The sequence below is a fragment of the Psammomys obesus genome, unplaced genomic scaffold (assembly GCF_907164565.1).
Source record: "Psammomys obesus unplaced genomic scaffold, mPsaObe1.curated_primary_1811, whole genome shotgun sequence".
NCBI classification, from domain to species: Eukaryota; Metazoa; Chordata; class Mammalia; order Rodentia; family Muridae; genus Psammomys; species Psammomys obesus.
The window spans coordinates 7,809,868-7,836,392 of record NW_026596440.1 but is presented as its reverse complement, the minus strand read 5'-3'; the positions used below and the strand labels follow the sequence as shown (position 1 = coordinate 7,836,392).

Genomic DNA, 26,525 nt, shown 5'->3' with positions numbered 1-26,525 from the left:
CTTCCGGGTTTCATGCCGCAGTTTCAGCTCCATTACTCAGCAGGCTAGGATGATTAGTGTGTTTTGCTCTGAGTGCTGCTGAGTGCCGTGAGGGGAGCTCTAGCGAGCTCCGAGTCGAGACATGGTGAGTAGGTGGCCACTGCCCCTAAGGAGGAGGAGCAGGAGGCTGAGCGGAAGGATCGGGGTGGTGGGCTGGGACCTCCCCCGCCCTAGGTGGGAACCTCCCCCGCCCTGGGTGGGAACCAGCGGCCAGATTCGGCCACCTGCGACGTTCCTTTTGGTCCTGTTTGCTCCGTGAACCCTGCAGTGGCGTCTAAATAACTCCAATATGAGAGCTGTACTAGCACAGAGCATTTGGAGTAGGGGTTTGTGTTTAGAGACATCCTGGACAGGATACCAAACTAGGAAAGGCCTAGTATCTCTAGCATCGACTAGAAGTTCTCCTCTTGGCATTTAACATTTAGGTGTCAGATCCATCTGGAGTTAATTTTGTGGAAGTTCTAAAACGCATGCCGTGTGTCTCGTAGCACTCCAACATTAAGCTATGATGTAAAAGAGTAGAGATGATGTGAAAGATTTATCAGTGAGATAATAAGTCCAACCAACTAGAATTTATCTGAGGGAGGACTGTCTCTAAATCACCCCACAAATTAGTCATAGGCTACCCAGGTCCTGTTAGAGATTAGGATGCTGGGATACACATGTTTGTTCACCAGGATTATCCAGAAATATGGCTCCAAACTATAACAAAGGAAACAACCCTAATTTACAGCCAGCCAGTAGGCCTATCCCCAAATCAAAGAACAGGCCTCTTAACAAGCTGCTCAAGGGGGTATTACAGGGTCACAGTCAACACCAAGGCCTGGTGTGCCTTAAAGGTCCAGTGTTCTTACTGAGACAAGTACAGTTCTGCCACATGGGCATGACACCTGATGACACCTTTTGGAAAGAAAAATACTGTTATGTTAAGGAGGTCAAGCATGGCTTTTCCTGAGGTCCTCGTGTATGGAGAATGACATAGCTCCTTCTTAAACCCAGAAACAGGCTTTTCAGAGCCAGTTACAGCCTAGGGTCTAGGTCTTGGTAGCTTTTCCTTTGGAGAGCTGGTAATGGTTTGAAGCTGGAGCATTTGGGGAGGGCTGGCTTCAGAGTCTGAGAACTGGGCTCTTCCTACAACATGAGGCTGTGGGTTATCAGTCCCAAGGCCAGTGTGTTCTTAGTAATGCCCTGAGATACCTGTGTTCCCCTTGTGCGACATTGTTTTGTTAGACTCCTCCTGAGTTTGTCCCGTTATAGGATAGTTTCTACTGACTTCATAGAAGTCTCCTGTTTCGGAACTCAATGACTGGCTTTTTGGCCTCCCCACCCACCAAGGGAGGAGCAGTCCTGTTAGGCCACAGAGGAGACCTTTGCAGCCAGTCCTGAAGATACCTGATAAAACAGGATCAGATGAATGGGGAGGAGGTCCCCCCCCCCATCAGTGGACTTGAAAAGGGGCAGGGTGGAGATGAGGGAGGGAGGGAGGGAGGGATTGGGAGGGAATGAGGGATCGGGACATGGCTGGGATACAGAGTTAATAAAATGTAACTGATAAGAAAAAAATAAAATTAAAAAAAATATACACGTAGTAATAAGTTATACTAATGAGGTACTAATAAAATACATTGTGTATTGATAAGACCATAAAGAAACATCTTAAACATAAAGATCTCAAGGCCTGTAAAGCTCTGGGAGGTAAATTAATGTAATAAAGGATAAAAATGTGAAAAAAAAAGAAGTCTCCTGTTTCCTTTCATTTCTCCCTAAAAAAGACTTAAGGATGACAGCATGTGGAATGTAAAATCTCTTCTTAGCTGTCTCCTCTTTTATCATTAACCAGAGCTGGATGCATGCTATTTTTAGAGATTTTTCTTAATTAATCTTTTGATTTAATTTTCCCAAAGAAGGTATTCTATAAAAGCTACATTGTCCGCCTTTTAGAAAAATGTTCTGAAACAAGCTATGTTGACTCAGATGGCCTTAATCTCAGACTTTGCTCCCCAGAGCAATGACCTTGCTTTCCTCTTGATTAAACTTTCTAACTCTTAAGTTAAAGGGCTGTACCACAGCAGAGTTTTAAAATTACCCATTTGAGTCATGTAATGAACTGTCCATTGCAGTAACAGGGAAAGGATTTGCATGTGGAGCTGAAAGAACCAGGCCTGACCCACCCCAAAAGCCACCAGTCCCAGGAACTAGGTCACCAGTTCCATAAAGAAGACAGTGGAGTCCCTTATTCAAGGAATAGCCTGGAGGGAAAAAAAAACAAAACAAAACAGTAACATTTAACCATCACTCCTAGCAATGGCTAATCAGTGAATACCTGAAATTTACCCAGGTGTTCTTTAAAATAGTATGAGTAAAACAATTATGGTTTGATTTGGCCCTCCAGGCAAACAGTCTCCTCTGGACACACCCATTTATTTGCTAAATGTCAATCAATCATAGAACTGCAAAGCTGGAATTCCCTGAACTTTGATGTAACCCTAAATATCAATCCCCAAGTCCACCCACAGAACCTATTCTTCTGCCCCTTTCCAGGGAGATCCATGCTTCCTCCTCATACCCTTCTTACCTAACCTTTCTGTGTCTGTGGATTACAGCTTGATTTCATTTACCTGATAGTTAATATCTACTTATAATTGAGTGCATACCATATTTGTCATTCTGAGTCTGGGTAACCTTACTTAGGTGATTTTTCTGGTTGAATCCATTTGTCCATACATTTTATGATATAATTTTTTTTTCTAATAGCTGAGTAATCATTTTGTAAATGTACTACATTTTTTTTTTTAATCCATTCTTCAGTTGAAGGACATCTTTGTTTCCAGTTTCTGGCTAGTATGAATAAAGCCACTATGAACATAGTTGAGCCAAGTGTTCTTATGGTAGGTTGGAGCATATTTTGGATATATGCCCAAGAATGGTATAGCTCGATCTTGATGTAGATTAATTCCCAGTTTTCTCAGGAACCACAATATTGATTTCCATAGTGGCTCTATTAGTTTGTACTTTCACAAGCAATGGAAGCATATTCTCCTTATTCCATATCTTTGCCATCCTGAGCTGTCACTTATATTTTTGATCTTAGTATTATGACCTTTTTAAAATGGAATCTCAAAGTAGTTTTTATTTGCATTTGCTTGACGATTAACGATACTGAACATTTCTTCAAGTGTGTCTCAGTCATTTGAGATTCCTTTGTTGAGAAATCTGATTAGATTTGTACCCCTTTTTTATGTCCACACTTTATTTATTTATTTATTTATTTATTTTTAGTTCTCTGTAATTTTTTGTTAATTACAGTTTATTCACTTTGTATCCCCCTCATAGCTCCCTTCCTCCTCCCTTTCTAATCCCACCCTCTCCCCCTTCTCCACCCATGTCCCTCCCCAAGTACACTGATCTTAGTCTTAGTCCTTCTGATCTTAGTGTATCTTAGTCTATCAAGTCTCATTAGGAGTGGCTGTATTGTCTTTCTCTGTGGCCTGGTAAGGCTGCTCCCCTCTCAGGGGGAGATGATCAAAGAACAGGCCAATCAGTTCATGTCAGAGACAGTCCCTGTCCTGTGCCCAGATGTTTTGGTTCTGTTGCTCTCCTTATGGAGCTCCTGTCCTTACTATCTCCCCCTTCTTTCATAAGATTCCTTGAATTCCACCCAAAGTTTGGCTATAAGTCTTAGTATCTGCTCTGATACCCTGCAGGGTAGAGCCCTCTGTGGTAGGTTCCTGTCCTGTTCCCTGTTTTCTCCCTATTCTGATGTCCATCCTCTTTGCCTTTCTGAATGGGGATTGAGCATCTTAGCCAGAAAGGGGAACCCTACTCCACTGCTGGTGGGAATGTAAACTTGTACAACCACTTTGGAAATCAATCTGGCACTTTCTCCGACAATTAAGAATAGCGCTTCCTCAAGATCCAGCTATACCACTCCTAGGCGTATATCCAAAAGATGCTCAAATATACAGCAAGAACATTTGCTCAACCATGTTTGTAGCAGCTTTATTTGTAATATTCGGAAGCTGGAAACAACCCCTCAGTTGAGGAATGGACACAATTTGTAGTACATTTACACAATGGAATATTACTCAGCAATAAAAAAAAAACAAGGAAATCATGAAATCTGCAGGCAAATAGTGGGAACTAGAAAAGATCATCCTGAGTGAGGTATCCCAGAAGCAAAAAGACACACAGGGTATATACTTACTCATAAGTGGATATTAGATAGATAATATAGGATAAACATACTAAAATCTGTATACCTAAAGAAACTAATCAAGAAGGGTGACTCTGGCTAAGATGTATCCCATTTTTTATTGACTTTTTTGTTTTTTGAACATCTAGTTTCTAGAGTTCATATATATTAGGCCTCTATCTATTGTGGAGTTGGTAAAAATCTTTTCCCACTCCTTAGGCTGTCTCTGTGTCTGATTGGCTGTGTTTTTTGCCTTACAGAAGCTTTTCAGTTTCATGAAGTCCCATTAATTAATTGTTGATGTTAGTGTCTGCAATATTGGTATTTTGTTTAGAAGGTTATCTCCTGTGCCAGTGCATTCAGGAATGTCTCCCACTTTCTCTTCTGTCAGTTTCAGTGTGTCTGGTTTTATTTTGAGGTCTTTGATGTACTTGGACTTGAGTTTTGTGCGGGCTGATGAATATGGATCCATTTGCATTCTTCCACAGTGGGAATACAGTTAACCAGTACGATTTGTTGAAGGTGCTGTCTTTTTTCCATTGTGTACTTCTGGATTCCTTATCAAAAATCACATGTTCCAATGTGGTTGGAATTATATCTGGGTCTTCAATTTGATTCCTTTGATCAATGTATCTGTTTTTATGCCAATACCATGTCGTTCTTTTCTTGTTCATGATTGGTTTAGTTATCCTGGATTTTTGTTATTCCATATGAAGCTGGGAATTGTCCATTCAAGGTCTGTAAAGTATTGTATTGGATTTGAATGGGATTGTATTGAATCAGTAGTTTGCTTTTGGTAGGATGGCCATTTTAATGTGTTAATCCAACGAATACATGAGTATGAGAAATCTTTCCATTTTCTGATAACATTTTTCAATTACTTTCTTCAAATACTTGAAGTTTTTATTATACATGACTTCTACTTGCTTTTTTAAAGTTAATGTAACATTTAATATTATTTGAGGATACTGTGAACAGTGTTGTTTTCCTGATTTTTTTCTCAGTCCATTTGTCCATTTTTATATAGGAGGGCTACTGATTTTGCTTGTATCCTAGCCAATTTCCTGAAAGTATTTATCAGATGTAGGAGTCTAGTAGTAGAATTTTTGGGGTCCCTTATATATACTGTCATATCATTTGCCTATTTGAATACTTTGGTTTCTTCCATTCCCTTGATCTCCTTTATTTGTCTTATTGCTCTAGCTGGAACTTCAGCTACTATGTTGAATAGATATGGAGAGTGGAAAGCCTTATCTTGTCCTGATTCTAGTGGAATTACTTTGAGTTTCTCTGCATTTAATTTGAATATTGATTATAGAATTGCTGTAAAGGTCCTTTATAATGTTTAGATATGAGCCTTGTATCCCTAATATCTATCACCAAGACTTTTATCATGAAGTGGTCTTGGATTTTGAAGAAGGCTTGTGTGGTGTATATTTAGATGATGCTGTGGTTTATTTCTGTCAGTTTATTTATATTGTGGATTACATTTACTGATTTTTGTTTGTTGAACCATCCATCTCAGGGATGAAGCCTGTTTGATCATTGTTGGTGAGCTTTTTGATGTGTTCTTGGAGTCAGTTTGCAAGAACTTTTTTGAGTAGTTTTGCCCCTATGTTTATGAAGGATATTGCTCTTTGTTGAGTGTTTTGTGTATCAGGGTAACTGTGGCTTCAAAAAAATGAATTGGGTAATGTTCCTCCTATTTCTGTTTTGGAAAATACTTTGAACAGGATTATTGTTAAGTCTTCTTTGAAAGTGTGGAGATATATATGTGTGTGTGTGTGTACTTTAGATTTTTTAATTTAATGGACTATAGATTTTTAAAATGTGTCCTTCTAATTCTCAGGATTTCTCCTTATCTGTTGTTATGTTCCCTGTTTAACTTCTGATTTTTATTAATTTGGATATTTTCTCTGTTCTTTAGTTGATTTGGATAAGGGTTTGTCTGTTTTGTTGATTTTTGTGAAAGAATCAACCCTGTGTTTCATTGATTCTTGTTCTTTTTAAATTTTATTTATTTAAATTGGATTGTTTCTTGCATCTCCTCTTTTTGGGTGTGCTTACTTTTTTTGTTCTAGAGCTTTCAGGTGTGCTGTTGACTTGCTAGTATGAGATCTCTTCAATTTTTTTTAATATGAACACTTAGTGCTATGAACTGTCCTCTTATCACCACTTTTACTGTGTTCCATCATTTTGTGTTTGCTGTGTATTTGTTTTCATTGAATTCTAGAATATTTTTATTTATTTTTATTACTGTCTTGACCCATTTTTTTTCAGTAGAATTGTTTAGTTTCCATGAGTTTGTAAGCTCTTTGTTCTTTCTATTATTGATGATAAGGAGCTTTAATTCGTAGTGGTTTGATAGGATACAGGAGGTTATTTTACTTTTCTTCTATCTGTTTAGACTTGCTTTGTGTTTGGTGCATCTTGGAGAAAGATCCATGAGGTGCTAAGAAAAAGGTGTATGTTTTGAGTTTGAGTGGAATGTTCTGTAAATATCAGCCTGGTTTATTTGATTTGTTTTGTTTTAACGTTAGGTAGCTCTAGTATTTCCCTGATAGTTTTTGTGTGGATGGCCAGTGTGTGGTGATTTGAATATGTGTGTCCCATGGGCATTGGTACTTTAAGAGATATGGCCTTTTTGGAGGAGGTGTTGTAGGCGGTGATTAATATTTACTTTTGATATATCTTCTTGTAATGCTGTTGTTACTCCTAAACAGCTCTATAACTGAATCACCACACAGAGACTGGGTTTATTTAGTTAACCAAAATACAATGCTGGGCAATAATTACTCCACCCTAAACCTCCAAGCCCTCATAGTTTCCTAACATTTAGATTTCCCACATTATACTTGCTTTTAGTGATATATTAGGTCCAGTCCATCTCTCCACGCTGTTCCAAGATCTCTCCTCCAGCTCTCTCCTAGCTCTCCTCTCTCACCTTCTCCTCCCACTTCTTTCCTGCCCTCTGGCTCCTCCCCCTCTTTCCTGTCCTCTGGCTCCTCCCTGCTCAACATTGTGTCTAGTTGCTTTATTTTGTCCTGTTTACACAAGAGTTGAGACAGGATGCTTAGAATGAGTATCACAGTGCAATATCCAGATTGAAACCAGAAAATAGGGGGGAGAAATCAGCATTTGAATGAACAAAGGTAAGGTGTATACATTTTAAAAGAACATTATACTAACATTTTCCCCTTTAAGTCCAATAAAAGGCTTCTTTTCTTTCAATACAATAATAATTATGAAATTATGAAAACTGTTAGGTAAAATCTACATGTGCAATGTCTAGTCCATGTGTATTTAGCAACTTAGAAGAAGGTATCTGATCATCCTATTTATCATGACAAGTTAAAGGTTCTATACCTAAATTAACTTTTATCCTTATTGGTATTCCTAATGAAAAGATTTCTTAACTTCTAAGCAACTTAAGCTTAAATTGTGTCACTATGACTATTTGATCTTCAACTCCATCAGAGACTTGAGAAGGAACAAAATTAGTTATTAGAGTAAGTAGGAAGTGATATTAGCAGTTTTCAAAAATAAAAATTGACAGAAACAGTTTGCTGCCTGAACAGTCACCCATAACTCTCTGTAACGTTGGAGCATCATCTTCAGCCTTCTGGCTCAGAATATTTGACAGACATATATGTGAAGCAGGAACTATTTAGGACTTGCTTACCCTGTCTTGGCAGAGTTCGGCAGGCAACTTGTCCTGCATTTAAGCTTGCCCATTTTTGGCAGAATTTGTCTGTCATGAAGTGAGGGTATTTTCTTTACCCGAGTGGCTTGTTTGCCACATATGAAGCTGTCTCCATATGGAGGTTCTTTGATGCAGAAATTATCTTCTTTCAGGTAGGTGGGGTGCTGCCAGGAGATGACTTGTCTCACTGTCAAAGAACCTTTAAAATAATAAAATCATTTAAAAATGCCATATTCTGTAGGTCTCTGAGGTTTTTGAAGATTTCCTATTTTATATTATCGATTTGTCTACAAAATCATATCTATCTATTAAAACCTAGGATGTATACTCCTGTGATAAATTAGACTAGTGTCTGACATGACTATGAGTTGAATAACTAGCAATTAACTTGCATACCTAATATCCTAACCACTTTTTAATAGCAGTTTAAAAGTATTGGAAGTAACCTTGATTTTCTGTCAATATACAAAAGCTTGTACCAATGTATTAACAATAGACTTATTTTTGTATCAATATGCAAATTCCTGTACCAGAGTTAAAATTAACCTTATTTGAGAATAACAAAATCCTAAATTGAGTGGATTAAATAATCTACCTTTTTTCTATTCCTATAAGATATCCCTGTATATTCCTTGTTTCACTTTGAATAAGACCATTAATAATAAACATCTCCCAATGACAATAAAATTTCGTAGCCATAGCAAACAACCAACCAAAAATAAATATACCCAACCCCCTTTAAGGAAAATTGGATGCCATTCTCATGTATTTCTTCTAGCTGACATTTTGGAAATGTAGAAATCCTGTAGGGGGCCCAAATAAAATTGGGAAAAATGGTTAATTAAGCAAGCAATAACATTTGTGGTCCAGTCTTTGAAAGTTGAGAAATTTTAGGCTTACTAAAATTCCTCTTTGGGACAGTCTAAATGGCCCAATTAAGATTAGTAGCTTTCTTCAAAGTTCTTTTGGGAGCAGGCTTTGATGAGAAACAGCAATTGAAGCAGTTGAGGCAGGAACAAGCAGAATGCTGGAACATGCAAGATGCTGGAACAGATGTGTCAGTTCTTAGCATGCTGAAGAATGATTCTGTTGGGTTTGACCCAACATCTCTGGTGTCCATTTCTTTTGTTCTGCAAACATATAATTTCTCACAAGCATTATAGAGTTCTAAAATTATAAATGTATGAGATGTGCAGGATGAAACTAATTATCTATATCAATTAAAAAGTTAGCATAATACATTTTGAGGATATTATAACCAAGGATTTATTGGCCAAGAATTGTTGAAGTTTTGGCTGGAGACAAATTTTTATGTCTCAGTCAGTTTTAGAGTTGTTCTCATGTAAAGGGATTAGCAATATAAGTTACCATTATTATTGAACATCCAATCATTGTCATCAAAACAAGGTTGGATAGATTAAAATATCTCTTTGGGCTCTTGTGTGCCTGTTGTATTAGGCCAAGTTGCTACCTATTTCCCTAGAGAAGCCTCCCATTAGAGAGACAAGCTGGTTGCATTGAGCAATAAGCATACCATAGGTATCTTGTACCTGTTTTGAGGTTTAGTCCTATATTTTTATATATGTTATAGCTATTTGTCCTATTCCCTTGTTTATATAGAATGGGCAGTTATGCCTTTGTAGCCAAACTTTATATAAATTTCCTCTTACCTTTAGCATTTAAGCATACCTTAGGCATCTTGTACCTGGGCTTTTTTTACATTGATAAGCATATCCTAGGCATCTTGTACCTGGGTTTTACATTGTTTGTGGCTATTTTTTTGGCTTACCCCTTATTTATACAGGATGGGAAGTTATGCCTTTATAGCCAAACTTTATTTAAACTCCCTCTTACCTTTAGCACTTATATAAACTCTCTTAGCATTAGCATATAAACTCTCTTACCCTTAGCATTTAAATATATCCTAGGCGTCTTGTACCTGAATTTTTACATTGGCTTTGGCTATTCTTTGGCTTACCTACCCTCTTTTTAATATGGGGTGGACAGTTTTATTTTTTAAACATGAATATAATTTTTGAGTTTTTAGAACTAAACTAGGTTGGCGTACTTTGCCATCTTTAAGCCGCTTGTGTCTTTTTTACACAGGCATGACCAGCATTTTCCCCTGTGAAAATATCTCACATTTAAAAGGATAAGGCAGTTTTCAGAGCAGTGTGACATTATCTCACATTTCATAAACCTAAAAATGATATGAATCCAACCTTTAGACCAGTAAGGATATAACATCTATTATTAAGAAAGAAGAATTTACATGGTAACCTTAAGGAAAATTTTGTCATTTTGAATTTTAGACTATCTCTGTAAATGGCTAAACAGCAGAGGTTGCCATCCTGGCTTTTATTATGTAAATAAGCTTGATCCAGAAATCAGAGATCTGCCCGTTTCTTCCTGTGTTGGGAAGAAAGGCATGTGTCTTCACCAACTTGTTTAAATATTTTTTCTCAAATTAACATCAATGTAACTCAAAGCCTTTAAATGAAAATCAAACAGAGACAAGAAAATTTTAAGTTTGGGGTCAGTTGTACCAATTTACTCTGTAACAAACAAAGCTCAGTTGGTTATTTTAGATATTTCAGTAAATTGGTGGACCCTTACCAGAAGGAGCTGACAAATATCTTACAGCCAGAGAGCTTTGAATTTTAGCCATTATTAACCTAATTATTAGGAAGAGTGCACTTTTTCTTGTCTGTAACTTAGTATTCCAATTCTTGGCTTTTTCCCCATTTTCTCCTTGAACTTTCTTGGAGAAGGCATGGAGAAGAACCAACACCATTAAACATATTGCAACCAGATCCATGAATAGGACAGCCAAAATGAAGCCAAAAGGGATTAAAACACCCTCTGCCATGGCAATTTTTTTTTTAATTTTAGATGTAGTTTAGGCCAAACTCTGTCTAGAGGTCTGTCTGCCTCCAGTTTCTTTCTTCCTGACGTGGCTGTGGAGCTGAACCAGTTGAGCCAGCCATAGTATAAAAGGGCCATGCTTGTTTACCCCTCAGTTAAACTGCAGCAGCAGCCAGTTTTGTTATGGAAGTCTCAGGTCTGCCCACAGGAGGCGCTCTTTTGCTCCTTGGCTGATTTAAGAATCTCTCTTAAAGAGACAGTAACTGACCTAGGAGTTTTTAGGTTTTAAGTTTGGATTTTATCACTGGGAGCTTATTCCCCCCTCCAAATTATGTTTAAGTATGTTTTAAAGGGTGTGGATACTTAGATTAGTTGGGCACCATTTGTTGTAGTTGGAGATTAATATTTACTATTGATATGTCTTCTGGTAATGCTGTTGTTAGTCCTAAACAGCTCTATAACTGAATCACCACACAGAGACTGGGTTTATTTAGTTAACCAAAACACAATGCTGGGCAATAGTTACTCCATCCTAAACCTCCAAGCCCTCATAGTTTCCTAACGTTTAGATTTCCCACATTATACTTGCTTTTAGTGATATATTAGGTCCAGTCCATCCCTCCACGCTGTTCCAAGATCTCTCCTCCACATCTCTCCTAGCTCTCCTCCCGCACCTTCTCCCCCCAGACCTTTCCTGTCCTCTGGCTCCTCGCTGCTCAACATTGTGTCTAGTTGCTTTATTTTGTCCTGTTTACACAAGAGTTGAGAATGAGTATCACAGTGCAATATCTGGATTGAAACCAGAGAGTTGGGGGTTATGGGGGTGGGGAGAAATCAGTATTTGACTGAACAAGGGTAAGATGTATACATTAAAAAAAAATTATACCAACAGAGTGGGCTATTGCTTTGATAGTCCTGACCATGTTTTTGTTTGGAGGAATGTGGATTTTGGAACTTTGGATTTGGAAAGCAGTAGGATGCTTTAAGTGGGGCTTAATGAGGAAAAGAATGTTAGTATGTGCCCTAGAGACTGTTTTGTGATATTTTGTTGAAGAATGTGCCTGCTTTTGTCCTTGTTCAATGATTCTGCCTGAGACTAAAGTCAAGAGACTTAGATTTATTGAATTTGCAAAAGAAATCTCAAAATGGCCTAGTATAAATTCTGTTGTGTGGTTATTACTCTTTGCTCTTATGAAGAGCACTTTGATGAAAAGAAACAAGCTGATTAAGGAAAAATAGAAAATGTATGTTTCAAGGAGAAAGGGAGCACCAGGAGTAGAATAGAGCTAACTCCTCTGTTCAAAGATAAGTGGAATTGAGGGAGTGGTGACCTAATTGTAAGACCTCATCCACCTAAGCTTATTGTTTATGCATTTACAGTTGTCCCAGAGATAGTTATATCATATTAGGCATTATTATGAACTGGTTATTGTTTTCATTTGGACATGAGGAGATGATTGTGTGTCAAGTTGACAAGGGATGAATTTTGCTTGGTTGGACACTTGAGTATATCTGGGATGAACTACAGTCCAGAAATGGGCCACACAGTTTTTTATTGAGATCTTGAGCCATAGTACCGATGCTTATAAAGATCTTGTGAAAAGGAATTAAAGAAAATTGTAGTTCCAGGCATAGTGGTAAACACTTTTAATCACAGGAGATACAGGCAAACAGATCTCTGAGTAAGATCCAACAGAACAAGGGTCCCATGTTTCAGCCCCAGAGAGCAGCAGAACTTGACAGCTTCGGCGCCATGGCTTTGGCTTTAGAGTCAAGAATAGAAGGAGTTACTGGGACAGTTGATTCTGGAGCTAAGAAATTTTCAGTGATTAAGAATAGAACACCATCACTAAGGGGAAATCTTCTGGGAATTATTTTCTGAGAGCACAAAGAAGCTGATTCCAGAGATAGACATCATGCTGGCAGCCAGACTTGGTAATGTTTAAGAATCACCCAGGCGGTGTTGTCCTGAAGGCATGGATGGGTCATGAAGAGTAGCTGAGGCTTGGCACTGGTAAGAGATCAGGAAGGTCTATTGGTGAAGGTGCAGCCTCAGTGGCAATTGACTGGGACAGGACTGAAGGGGTCATGCAAAGATGTTGAGGCTTGGAACCATGAAGAGAGCCTATGAGAGGCTATTGGTGAAAGTGCAGCCTAGTTGCAGCAGAAGGCCCCAGTGTATTGGATGTGCCAGTAACCATGGGATGACCATCAAGAGCAGCAGCAGCAGTGGAATGGCGTCAGCCAGAGGCTAGAGTGCTTCAGAGGGCAGAGCTGGAGAAGTGACCCAAGCCCTTTGGAGGAGCTCAGATCATGTTTATATCCCAGACATTGGAACAAGAACTTGAAGTTGCCTTGGAGATCCCAAGATGTTAGAGATGCCGGAGCTGTGGGATACCTAAGAAGGAAAGAAAGCTGCTAACAGGGAGTGGAACCAGCCCAAGAGAAAGAATTGTGTTGCAGTCAACAAAGCTGAAAGGAATTGGACATCAGACATGGAGATGCAGAGTTTGTAGTTTCCCCAGCTGGTGTTTGGTCTTGCTTTGGTCCAATGTTTCCTCACTATGATATTATAAGTATGTGATCTTTCTGTATTTTGATTTTATACGGGATTAAAGTTGAGATTTTGCATGAATTTCAGAAGAGTCTTTGAACTTTCGATTTTGAACTTGGGACTTTTAAACATCGTTGACACTAGAGAAGGGAGGTTTCCTTTTATTGGCAAGTTATATCTTTCTTTTGAAAATTTGAAACTAAATATACATTAGAATGTGTGAATAAATATACCTATATTCCTGTGTTTCTTTATATAAATTCAAGGTTTAAGTGTATTAGTTTTAGATCACAAAGTACATTCATTTTGAATTTCAGCCTGCTTTTCACAAGTGGATTTTATATTTAAATTACTGTAACTTCTATGTGCCTGCCTCTCCCTTTCTAGTGTTGAGATTAAAGGCATGTTCCTCTCAAATGCTGGGATTAAAGGTATGACCCACTTCTGGCTGTGGAATCCCTTTAATAGTTATTCTCAAAAGGTTGTCCTGTTTTAATTTGTTTCTCCATTTCCCCTTATTTTTTTAGTATTGGGGTGAACTTTCAAGTTGTTCAAATGTGTAGTGTTTATTCTTGCTGATTTATTCTGAATTTGTTCTTTGGCAGATATTAATATTCTAGTCTTAATTAAAAATTTGTTCATTCATTATTTTCAGACATTTTATCTGTCTTGCCTGTATTAACTATATACAATTTGATGTCTTTGCTAATTTTTGTTAGGTTTTACCATTTCTATTTATGCCTCCCATGACCAAATATTTTTACTGTTTATCTTCCACTTAGTCTTTTCCATTTTGATGACCATATAGCTATACCATTGCACATGCACTATGAATTTGAGAAGAGAGATTTTCCTTTTGTTCTCCTAGTTGTTTGTCTTATAGTCAATAGTGCTGAACTGATTTTGTGGTTTCTTCCTCAGCACTGGCTGTTTTCCATTAGTTTTGGTTCCATCAGTGGTTGATGAGCCGTCAGTAAACCATGTGTTAGCCAAATGTTCTGACCATTCTGTTGGTCCCAGTTCAATAGGTGTCTCTTTTGGGGGAGGGGTGGGTAGTTTAGACATGGGGCTTATAGGCAATTATTGAGCTATTTCTTCCATGTGAGAAGCCACAGACTCCTTTGCTACCACATACTGGTCAAGAAGGAATCATATCAATACCAGTTCCAATGCAATACTTTTCTTTCCATGGCTAAGCCTGTGAAGAACTCTGCCTTTGAATGGATCAGATCCATCATCATAAGGGATACCCTTATGACCACAGGGTGGTTGGCAATGACAGAGTATAAGGTTCTCCATGCCTCATAAAATGTCCAGATTTGTTTCTCAAAAAAAAAATATTTATTCCCTGTATATGGAAAGCTTTTGCAATAGAAGCCAACAGGCAAATGTTGGTGGACTTTTTTTTTTTAACTTTATGGAGAGTCCCCAGTTGCCAGTTTACCAATAAATATAATATCCATAATTAGAGTATCATCTGGCTCAGTACTGATCATGGTTGAATGTTGTAGGTGGTTTTTCCTTCCATCCTTCAGATACATAGGCCATATAGCTAGGCTCTTCTCTGACTGTCTCATAACTTAAGATAACCCATCATATTAATCTACATTCTGTCATATGGCTGGTTGGCTGTGTTTGTCTTCCTTACATCTTGTTGGCTGAATCTCACACACCTGGCTCTTTTCACAGGATAATCTCTGCCCCCTGGATTGTCTTCCTCCTATTTCCTGCCTAAGCTAGTCATAAGATTCATTATTGAGTGCTACATCAATACACTACACAAGGTATCCCTTCTACCGTTCCCCTTTTTAATCCAATAAAAAAAACCTTTTCTTTCAATAATAAATTAATAATAACATATAATATTCTTCATAATTGTTATTATGAAGATTTACATTCACAATGTCCAGTCCATATGCATTTCACAACTTTGGAGAAAGTATTCTATCATCTATCCTGTCTTGATGATTTTAGAGTTCTGTACCTAAATCATTTTTTGTTATAGCTTGTATTACCAATCTAAAAATATTCTTCTTATACCTAAACAACTTAATTTAATTATAAGACTAGTTCTATCTTGTTTTCACCCCTAGAAGAATCTTGAGAAGTAAATAAATGTTACCTAAGTAGGTAGGAAGTGGAGGCAAGCAGCTTCCAGTATTAAGAGATGACAGACGGCTGGTTGCCTGGACGGCCACCCAAATTTTCTCTACAACGTTGGAGCATCAATCTTGAGCTTTCTGGCCCAGTATATATGACAGACATATTTGTGAAGCAAGAACTATAAAGTAAGTGCTTATCCTGTCTTGGTAGAGCTTGGCAATTGACTTCACCTATATCCAGGTTTTGCCCAATTTAGACAGCATTTTGTCTGTAGTGAGTAAGTCATTCTTTGCCTGGTGGCTGGCTTGCCAGATTTGAAGCCGTCTCCTAATGGATTTTCCTTGATGCTCATCATCTTTAAAGTTAAATGAGGTGCTACCAGAAGCTGACATGTCTCATTGCCCAGAAAAAAAGCCTTATAATAATTTTTAAAAAATCTTTAAAGACCATATTCTTTAGGTCTCTGAGGTTTTTGAAGATCATCTATCTATCTGTCTACATTTACATAGTGTTTAATCATTATCTATCTATAGTAAATCTGAAAGGAAAACATTGTTTCTAGCTATTTACTGTTAAAGCTAGGGTTGCATGGGGAGGGGAGTTTTCCAAGATGGTGGTGAGCAGTGTGTACCATATGTAAAGGGCAGAAGATAAGAGACTATGAAAACGGTGAGTAAACAGGCAGCTAAATCCAAAATACTCACTTTGGTGCTTTCTAAATTGGAAGGGAAACCCAAGGAGTTGGGACAATCAGATCTATGTCCCTTGTGGCCATCTCCTGAGTCAAGGAGTCACAAATGTGAGCCCCCTGCCCTTTCCGCATACTTGAGTGAGTACAGGCCACTAGTTCCAGGGACCCTCAGCTCCAGCAATCAGACATCGGATCTTTCCCATCTTCCCAATGGCAGCATCTGGATTCCTGGGATAGCATCCCAACCTCCAAACCATGGTTCTACTGGTCCCCCTGTGGAAACCAGTTGGACTATAAAATCCATGATCCAAGAGGGAAGATCCCAGATGAGTCCGAGTCCCAGGAGCACAGTGTCTGGTTGGCCTGTAAGTCACAGCTTAGCTGCCTTCTGAGGTACCAGATTCCCTACGACTGCTACCTAAGATGGATGCCCACTGTGACAGCTGCCATCTGAGGTGTGCATGCTCTGCTGTTCAAGGCACCCACACCTGTACCCCTGCCCTTCAAGAGATCCATATCCCTGCCCTTCAAAGCACCTGTGCCTGCACCCTGCCTTCTGAATCACACACTCCATCATGACTGCAACCAAAACACTAGCACCCATTCATATTTCTGTGTATCTCTCCCATTATCCTGAAGACAACTCCAGACTCCAGAGATGACAGGTCCGTTCTTCAATGCAGGTTCCCAGAACAGTCAAGACTAGGGATAGCCAGGTGGCTAAAGGCCAGTGTGAAAACACACTTAACAAAAACCAGGACATGGTAGCTCCAACAGAATCCCCCCCAAAATAATGTATGTTCTAATGCAGCCGAAACACAGGAAAATGATCTTAAATCTATGCTTATGCAGTTATTAGAGACATATAAATAGGAAATCAATAAACTGTCAAAAATTTCAGGAAAATACAACAAAACAAATAGGAGGACATTAAGACAAACAGGTGAAAAAAATGAATAAAACTGCTCAAGACCTGAGAACAGAATTAGAATCAATAAAGAAAAGGCAAACTGAGAAAAATCTGGAGATGGAAAACTTAGAAAAGAGATCAGGAACCACAGAGTATCACCAACAGAGATGGATACAAGAGATACAAGATATAAGAGTTATAAGGGATGGAGAAGAGAATCTTAGGCATTGAAGACACAATTGAAGAAATTGATACATCTCTCAAAATATTAAATGGAAAAATTCCTGACACAAAACATCCAAGAAATCAAGGACACCATGAAAAGATGAAACCTAAGAATAATACATTCCAAGGTCCAGAAAATATTTTCAAAAAAAATCATAGAAGAAAATTTCCCCAACCAAGAGAGAGAGAGAGAGAGATGCCCTTAAACATACAAGAAGCTTATAGAACACCAAATAGATTAAACCAGAAAAGAAATTCCTCCCACCACATAATAATAAAAACACTAAATCCACAGAACAAAGAAAAGATATTAAAAGCAGCAAGGGAAAAAGGCTAAGTAACATATAAAAATTGATCTATCAGAATCACATCTGACTTCTCAACAGAGACTAAGAAAGCCAAAAGGGCCTGGGCAAGTATCATGCATACACTAAGAGACCTTAGATGCCAACCCAGACTACAATCTCCAACAAAATTTTCAATCACCAGGGAAGGAGAAAACAAGGTATTTCATGACAACACCAAATTTAAACAATATCTATGTACCAACCCAGCCCTACAAAAGATTAAGAAGGAAAACTTCAACTGAACAAGGTCAACTACACCCAAGAAAACAAAGAATATAGATAACTTCACAACACCAAAACCAAAAGAAAACAAACACTATCACCACCAACTCCACAATAAAAAGAACTAACAATCATTGGTCACTAATATCTAGCAACATTAATGTATTCAACTCTCCAGTAAAAAGACATAGGCTAACAGAATGGTTGCAGAAACAGGATCCAGCATTCTGCTGCATTCAAAAAACACCTTAGCAACAAAGATAGACATTACCTCAGAGAAAAGGGCTGGAAAAAGGATTTCCATGCAAATAAACCTAAAAAGCAAGTTGGAATAGCCATTCTAATATCTAGTAAAATGGACTTTCAACCAAAATTAATCAGAAGATATGGGGAGGAACACTTCATTCTCATCAAAGGAAAACTCCAAGAGTACATTACAGTCCTGAATATCAATGCCACAAATACAAGGGTACCTGCATTCTTAAAAGAAACATTATTAACGCTTAAATCAAACATCAATCCCAACACATTAATAGGAGAGTTCAACACCCCACTGTTACCAATGGACAGATCGTTGAGACAGAAGCTAAATACAGAAATAAGTTAGTAGAGGACATGAATCAAATGAGCCTACAGAACTTTTTTATAAGATTTCTTTCTTTATTTTATGGAACTATTTTGTTTCTACTTTCTGTTCTATATTATCCAATCCAGCAATATATCTTTCAGTCTCCTCTTTCTACAAGTCTGTTTTAGTTTGATCTTTCTAAAAAACGGTATATAAAATCACGCTTATTACTGAACATATATTTATTTATATGTTGTCATTTGGACCTATATGGGGTCCAAATGTTCTCCTTTATAGGATTTTCCATTTTTTAATATGGAAAATATTTATTAATTTATTTTTAATCTAAGTCTTTATGGAGACTTATTTGGTATTTAAACAATTATTTTTGACCATCTCTGTTCAGTTTATTTATTTAAATATTTGTTTGCATAAAAGTATGATTTTAAAACAATTTTTACCTGACTAGAAGCTTGACTGCGTTTGAATATTTTTGTTGTTGTCTTTTTGGATTTGCACTTGGCTTCTGCTTCCTGAGCTGTGCCTTGCTTGGCTATTCCCCCTTCCTTCTCTGCTACACAGATCAAGCTTTGAAGGGCTAAGCCTCCCATTATTACCATCTGGCCAGGAAGGGGTGATCCTGCGTGATGTGAGCCTTTAGCTGTATTATTAGTGGTATCTGCTAGCCACTGGTGCATTGGCTGACAGAAAACTGCAGGTCTCCCACCTGCCCCAAGTACCTGGACTTTGTTTTATCTACTGAAACTGCTCTGTTCTTGATTATAACCTTTAATTGCTCTGTGGATGTGTTTCTTCAAAGCTGACAGGACTATTCAATCTAACTTGATATCAGTTCATGCGGGAAGCCTCCCAAGCAAGAGAGAAAGCCAGAAAACAAGGTTTGCCCATGTTTTTTGCCTTTATTTTCTAGCTTGAGTTTCTCTCATAAGCTCCCAAAATGATGGAATGTGGTCTGACAGAACCAGCCAAATAAACCTATTCATTACTTGAGACACTTTTGGTTTGAGGATTTAGTCACAACAACAGAGAAGCAAATTAGAACAACAAAAACAAACTGGTATACAAAAAGTAATTTTCCTACTGGATAAAACCTGGGAATGTTGTCTATTGGAGGAATGTTGAAAATATCAGGACTTTATATTGGCAAAAAACATAAAATGCTGGACACACCTTAATCAACTGTCCTAATAGGACCTGGAATATTGGGGTGTGGAGAGTAATGCAGACAGAAGAAGTCAAGGTCATAGAATTTCAGTAGAAGATAGACTCCCTGAAAAATTAAGCTAGAGGTCAATTGTGTGATATTGTGGCCCAAAATCTTTCTCATTCTGCCTATTCCCTGAGAAACTGAGTAAGGCAAAATTAAAAAATATAATGGGGTGATTTCTTAGATGGAATAATGAATCTGTTGGATGGTTATTACTGGTGACTCATTCAGGACTAGAGTGTAAAAAAGCAACAATTGGGGCAGGAATAAATGCAAAGTCTATGGTTTATAGAGAAACAGCACTAGGTAGTTTCAGATGGCAGTCAGTGGCTGAAACAAAGGCATGAATTGAAATTCAGAGAGATCAGCATCATTAAAGAGAAGATTCTTCCTCTGGATTTGAAGCCCAAGAAGGTGCTCAAATGGTAACCACCCTCCTGCTAAGCCTTCAATTAATGGAAGCAAAGTGGATCCCAGGAAGCAACTTTATACAAAACTTGAAACTGTGGTCCAAGCATGGATGCTCCATCCCAACTTAGAAACCAAACTTGGCAGGATCACACATGTTGTGCTGGAAACAAGAAAGATGAAAAATTTAAGGTCATGGATTCTTAGTCTATGGTTTCACATTAGCACTGCTCCGTCCATCTGTGTTGGCAGAGTCAGAGACTCAATTAGGGACTGAGACTTCACTGCATGAAGCTATGAGGATGAAGCCTCAGTACCATTTTGAGACCACAAGATGATGAGATACCCAAGCTATGAAACATGTGCCATGGAGAGCTGCCTATAGGGAGCTGAAGTGACCAAACTGAAAGATGTATGAGAAGTTGCAGGGATAGGGCCATCTAAGCCCTTTGAAACTGAAACCCCATGTGCCTGAGACAGAGAGCTACAGAGATTTAGTGTTTTCCCTGCTGAGTTTCCTGCCTTGGTCCATTCTTCCCTCACTCTGTACCCATTCATCTCTTTTGGAATGGGAAGGGATATTCTGTGCCATTGTACATTGGAAAGACATCACTTGTTGTCTGACTTTAAAAGATATTGTAATCCAGAGATTGCCTTGAATATCAAAAGAAACTGAATATTTTAACAGTGTAGGGGCTGTTGTAGACTTTAAGGATCATTGATGTTAGACTAAATGCATTTTCATCCTGGATGACCATGAGGCTATAGCAACCAGGATCAAAATGTAGTTGGTTGAATGAATCAAAAATCTCCCAGATAAGATGATGTCTTTGAATACTTGTCCAACTTTGGTGACTTTCTTTGGGGAGCTTATGGAAGCTTTTGTAGGAGAAGCTTTTCTAAATGTAATTCCTCATTGGGGATGGGATTTGAGTGTCTATAGACTCAGCCCATTTCCTGTTATTCATGTCTATTGTGTTATGGTTTAAATTGATCATTTAGCTTCCTTCTCGTGTTGTCATGCCTTTACCATTAAAGACTAAATCACATAAAATACAGTAGAAGCAATTGTTCTTCAATGCCATGGTATTTGTTATGTTTCAATTTTGTTTTTGTTTTGAAGACAAATTTTCTCTGTATAGCCCTGGCTGTCCTCAGTGTAAGCTCGTAGACTAGGCATACCTCAAACTTAAAGATACACTGGACTGTGGCTCGAGAATGCTGGAATTAAATGTGGGCTAACATGACTGGTTTTGTTTTGTTTTATTCTGTTTTGTTTTTATATTATTGGCTGATGAGCCTTTAATGTAGGTTTTTTTTTTTTCCACATGTCAAACATATGTTGTCCTGAGTTTCACCCACATCTTGAATTTTGAAATTTGGCAGATTATCATTCTGTTTCCTAGAATGGCATGTATTCATTACATCAATACTGATTTTTTTTTATTTCAGGTAAGTAACATCCTTCCTACCTGTTGTGTTTGTTTTGAATTTATGTTGTAATGACTATGAGTATTTTGTCTGTGTGCGTGAATATTCACCTTCTGACTACCATGTACCTGGTCCTCACCGTAGTCAGAAGATGGCCTCAGAACTCCTTAACTAGGAACAATAGATAAGTGTGACCCATTTAATTACTTGCAATTGAGCCCACTTATTTGCAGGACCAGCAAGAGCTCTTCACTGCTGAACCATCTCTCCTGTCCTATGTTGTTCATTTATGATCAACATTTACATTGCTAATATTTTCATCTGTCAATTTTTAACTGTTTTACATTCATTCAATTTTAGTAAGATCTTATTAATGTTACAGTTTAAGCTGGGGTACCCCAGGATTCTGGATGATGAAAGCAAAAGTAGAGTGAATGTATAATTCTTTTTCGGAATTTAAGTAAAAACTTCTGAGTTCTATCTTTTTGGTTTGATTGATACTTGCAAGCAAGACAGGGTCTTAATATGTACCTCTGGCTGAGAACTCATTACTCATAGACCAGGTTGGCATCTTATTCAATGAGATACTTGGCCCTCTGTCTTCCACAGTCAAGGATTAAGGTTATCAACCAGTATACCCAGCTTGCTCATTTTTTTTTTTGTAGTTCGTAGTTGTTCATAAAGTTTCTCTGATGTGTGCTCAGTACTATCGATCTGTTTGCATATCTCTTTTTGTTTGTGAATTAGCATTTCTCTTGCAAGGCTATATCCTATTAAAAGGGCACAGTAGTGAAAAGGGTGAACCTCATTATTAAGTTTCCTTCTAAAATGACTTTGTAATTTTGTCAGAACTTCTTTGTCAGGTAACAACTGGGGAAAAACCAGAACTGTATGAATTGTATTGTCAATGAAGTATGCATCTCCAATGTTGTCCCTATCATGCTTTCTGTTGTATAAATGTTTGTGATACTCTAGGATAGAGTGACCTTTGATGATGTGCATGTGAACTTCACTCCAGAAGAGTGGGCTTTGCTGGATCCTTCCCAGAAGAGTCTCTACAAAGAAGTGATGCTGGAGACCTACAGGAACCTCATTGCTATAAGTAAGACTGTGAACATTTTTACTTTGTACAATGAGGGGACAAACCTGTTTGTTAGTAATATTCTGGAATGTCAATTGAGGAGGAGGAGGAATGAGGTGAATAAAGAAACTTTAATTTTACATAATTTTCAATAATATATTGTACATTTTCTGGTACTATATTTTAGGCTATAATTGGGAAGACAACAATATTGAAGAACATTGTCAAAGTTCTAGAAGACATGGAAGGTAATTTTCATGTGCAAGCTGATACAGATATGCCTCTGAAGAAATTTTAGTGTATCCTGGAAGTTTTAAGGAAAAACAACAGTGTAAATAAGCACAGCTTTAAGTGTATTGATGATTATTGATTATACAAAACCATGCATCTCAATGTCAAGTATCTAATTTGTGTTTGCAAGGTTTTCATTTAAGACAGAACACATGGTAACTGCCTTTACAGATATCACCATTTGAATCAAAGCACCATTAGAGCTACACTGTAGATCTGCCAATCCACTTAGTCTTGTATCATTCAGATATTGCAAAAGGTGTACACACTGAAAAGGTGATAAGTATATATCCAAAACCTTCTAATAAGCCCATTGTCCATAGTAAAGCTGGTGATACTCATGTACTTGTACGAATATATTGCTAAATTTCATGAGAAGGGCAGTTTATAGAAGTCAAGAAGATTGTTGTAGAGAAACCTTAATGCTTATACCACATGTCTATGAGATGCAAAGGTCAAACTGTGTGACTGCAATGTGATTTGTTATTCTTCCTTTCATTGATTTATCATATGTCACAGTGGATACAAGCCATGTATGCATAAGTGATGATGAAAAAAGCAATGTACCTCTGTCTCTCCCAGAGCAATTAGAAGATGTGTGATAATTCATGGTTAGGGTAGACTGTTTGAATGTGGTGCAAGTTTACAGTTAATTGGTTTTCCAACTTCATTGGTAATATGTCCACAACCTCACACTTCAGAAAATCCCTATGAGTACTAGGAATATGGAAATACTTCTGTTCTAGTTCACTTTTCAAATGTAGTATGACCCACTCTGTTGGAATATTTATGAATGCATTTGGTGTCATAAAGCTCTAAATTCTTCTAGTTCTCTTCAAATATGTGAATCACCTCATATACAAAAAGGATGCTATAACTGTGAGCCATGCAATAAATGCTGTTGCTATCACATGTATCTTCAAAGATGAAAAAAAAAACTATAATGAAGGGGAACACCCAGAATGTAAACTAAATGTTAAAACCTTAATATCTGATTCCTCTTTACAATTAGACAAAATTGTAAAGTTAATTCATACAGATAAAAAGATTCTCAGTGTAATAAATGTTATAAAGCTTTCACATGTTCTAATTATCTTTACAGGCATGAAAGAAGTCATACTAACAAGAAACCCTACAAATGTAATCGATATGATAAAGCCTTTTCACAACACCATCATCTCCAAATGAATAAAAAAACATATACTGGAGAGAAAACTTATGAATGTAATCAGTGTGGGAAAGCCTTTGCACGTCACAGTCATCTTCAGTGTCATGAAAGAACTCATACTGGAGAAAAACCCTATGAATGTAATCAATGTGGGAAAGCCTTTTCATTGTATAGTAGTCTCCAAAAGCATGAAAGAATTCATAGTGGAGAGAAGCCCTATAAATGCATTCAATGTGGTAAAGCCTTTTCACAACATAGTAGTCTTCAAGTGCATAAAAGAACACATACTGGAGAGAAACCTTATGAATGTAGTCAGTGTGGTAAAGCTTTTGCCAGTCACAGTAATCTTCAGTGTCATGAAAGAACTCATACTGGAGAGAAACCCTATGAATGTAATCAGTGTGGGAAAGCCTTTGCACGTCTCAGTCATCTTCAATGTCATGAGAGAATTCATACTGGAGAGAAGCCCTATGAATGTAAACAATGTGGAAAAGCTTTTGCACGCCACAGTCATCTTCAAAATCATGAAAGAATTCATACTGGAGAGAAACCCTATGAATGTAATCAATGTACTAAAGCCTTTGCATGTCATAGTAATCTCCAAATACATACAAGAAGACATACTGGAGAGAAACCCTATGAATGTAACCAATGTGGGAAAGCCTTTACATCTCACTTTAGTCTTCAAATACATAAAAGAAAACATACTGGAGAGAAACTCCATGAATGTGATCAGTGTGGTAAAGACTTTGCATGTCACAGTAGTCTCCAAATACATAAAAGAAAACATACTGGAGAGAAACCCTATGAATGTGATCAATGTGGGAAAGCCTTTGCACGTCTGAGTCATCTTCAGTGTCATGAAAGAATTCATACTGGAGAGAAGCCCTATGAATGTAATCAATGTGGTAAAGCCTTTGCACGTCTCAGTCATCTTCAAAGGCATGAAAGAACGCATACTGCAGTGAAACCCTATGAATGTAATCAATGTGGGAAATCCTTTGCATGTCAGAGTAGTCTCCATATACATAAAAGAACACACACTGGAGAGAAACCCTATAAATGTAATCAATGTAATAAAGCCTTTTCAGGACAGGGTAATCTCCTAATACATAAAAGAACACACACTGGAGAGAAACCCTATGAGTGTGATCAATGTGTTAAAGCCTTTACACGTCAGATTTATCTCCTAATACATAAAAGAACACATACTGGAGAGAAACCTTTTGAATGTAATCAATGTGGGAAAGCCTTTGCACATCACAGTCAACTTCAAAGGCATGAAAGAATCCATTCTGTAGGGAAACCGTACAATTACAAATTAATGTGATAAAAATGTAATGATATGTAAAGTGTAGCCTTTGTGTCTGGCTGTAAGTGAAATTCATAGTTTTACTATGTGAAATTCATGTTTCTGGCTTTAAGAAAAATATTTTAGCAAAACCTTTGCTGTGTTTGGATTAATAGGTAGAGACTGAGAAACTGTTTTGAGATTGAACCTTGAAGATATTTTTTCTGTGGAGAATCTGCACTTGCTACTACATGGGAGCTTGCAGCTGTACTGACCTTGATCCTAAGACATTCCTTACAAACCTGAAGTTCTTTGCCACAATCAAAAGAGATTGAAATTTGTGTGGTGTGTCTCTTCTCAGAGGCAGACAGGTAACTTTGGTAGTTGGAACCATTCCCAGCCCCAATTAACCTTCTATAATGTTTGGATAAAGTAACTGGAATGAGCTAACTGGGTGAGAGTCTTTTCCAAGAAGACTGAACTCCTCTGCTCCTTTTGAAAATTAAGGTTTAGCATCATGGTGAGCTTCACTGTCTACTGTGCCACCTATCACTAACATTAAATAATAATAAAGCCTTTTCCAAAAAAAAGTAGTCTGTTGTTTTTATAAAACTAAATCCCAGTCATTCAGTTTTACCAATGAAGAGTCATTGAAAACCTGAGAGCTCAAAGAGTCAGAGAAAGCCCCCTGGTGACTTTCTACTCTACTCACACCCCAGAATAAAAAAGCCCTTTCTTCTCCATGCTGTTTGTTTTAAATACCCTCTAATTCAATGTCCATCCTTTCTATTTATTTATTCAGTTTGGTTACTTGAATTACCTCTTGACGTATGGTTGACTTTATTTTGTTCCTTGATTAAAGATGTGTGTTAGGGCTGAGCCACACCACATATTTTTTTTACAGTAAACAAAAAGCTTTAGTATCAAAGGCTGAGTCATACCACAGATTTTTTTTTCTGATTCTCACTCTCTGAGGTCACAATGTGATCAAATATCCTGCAACATATTGGAGTAAAACTATAAAGGTATTCAATATAGTGAAGCCACAGTAGTCTCCAAATACATAAAAGAATACTTGAGAGAAACCCTACAAATGTAATTGTTTTAAAATACAAAAATTCTAAGTGTTCGATTTTACCAATAAAGACTCAGGAGCCAGTGTGTGTGTGTGTGTGTGTGTGTGTGTGTGTGTGTGTGTGTGTGTGTGT

At 37.6% G+C, this 26,525-nt stretch overlaps 1 protein-coding gene across 2 annotated transcripts; it reads left to right on the top strand.

Moving 5' to 3' along the window:
* Positions 1–25,898, top strand: LOC129669664 (zinc finger protein 431-like). Of its 2 annotated transcripts, XM_055597964.1 has the most exons (5): positions 1–124; positions 21,442–21,507; positions 22,462–22,588; positions 22,755–22,815; positions 23,961–25,898. In XM_055597964.1, exons 1-5 carry the CDS (start codon positions 122–124, stop codon positions 25,354–25,356), a joined length of 1,653 nt encoding a protein of 550 aa, XP_055453939.1. In that variant the 5' UTR covers positions 1–121; the 3' UTR covers positions 25,357–25,898. The 2 variants fall into 2 exon arrangements, with proteins under 2 accessions (XP_055453939.1, XP_055453940.1); XM_055597965.1 differs by lacking the exon at positions 21,442–21,507.
* The last annotated feature ends 627 nt before the right edge of the window (positions 25,899–26,525 follow it).

Excerpts from the sequence above, each read along its gene's own strand:
- LOC129669664 (XM_055597964.1), top strand. Across the intron at positions 22,589-22,754 it reads CAGGAACCTCATTGCTATAA|GCTATAATTGGGAAGACAAC; the intron begins GTAAGACTGTGA and ends ACTATATTTTAG. Across the intron at positions 22,816-23,960 it reads AGTTCTAGAAGACATGGAAG|GCATGAAAGAAGTCATACTA; the intron begins GTAATTTTCATG and ends TTATCTTTACAG.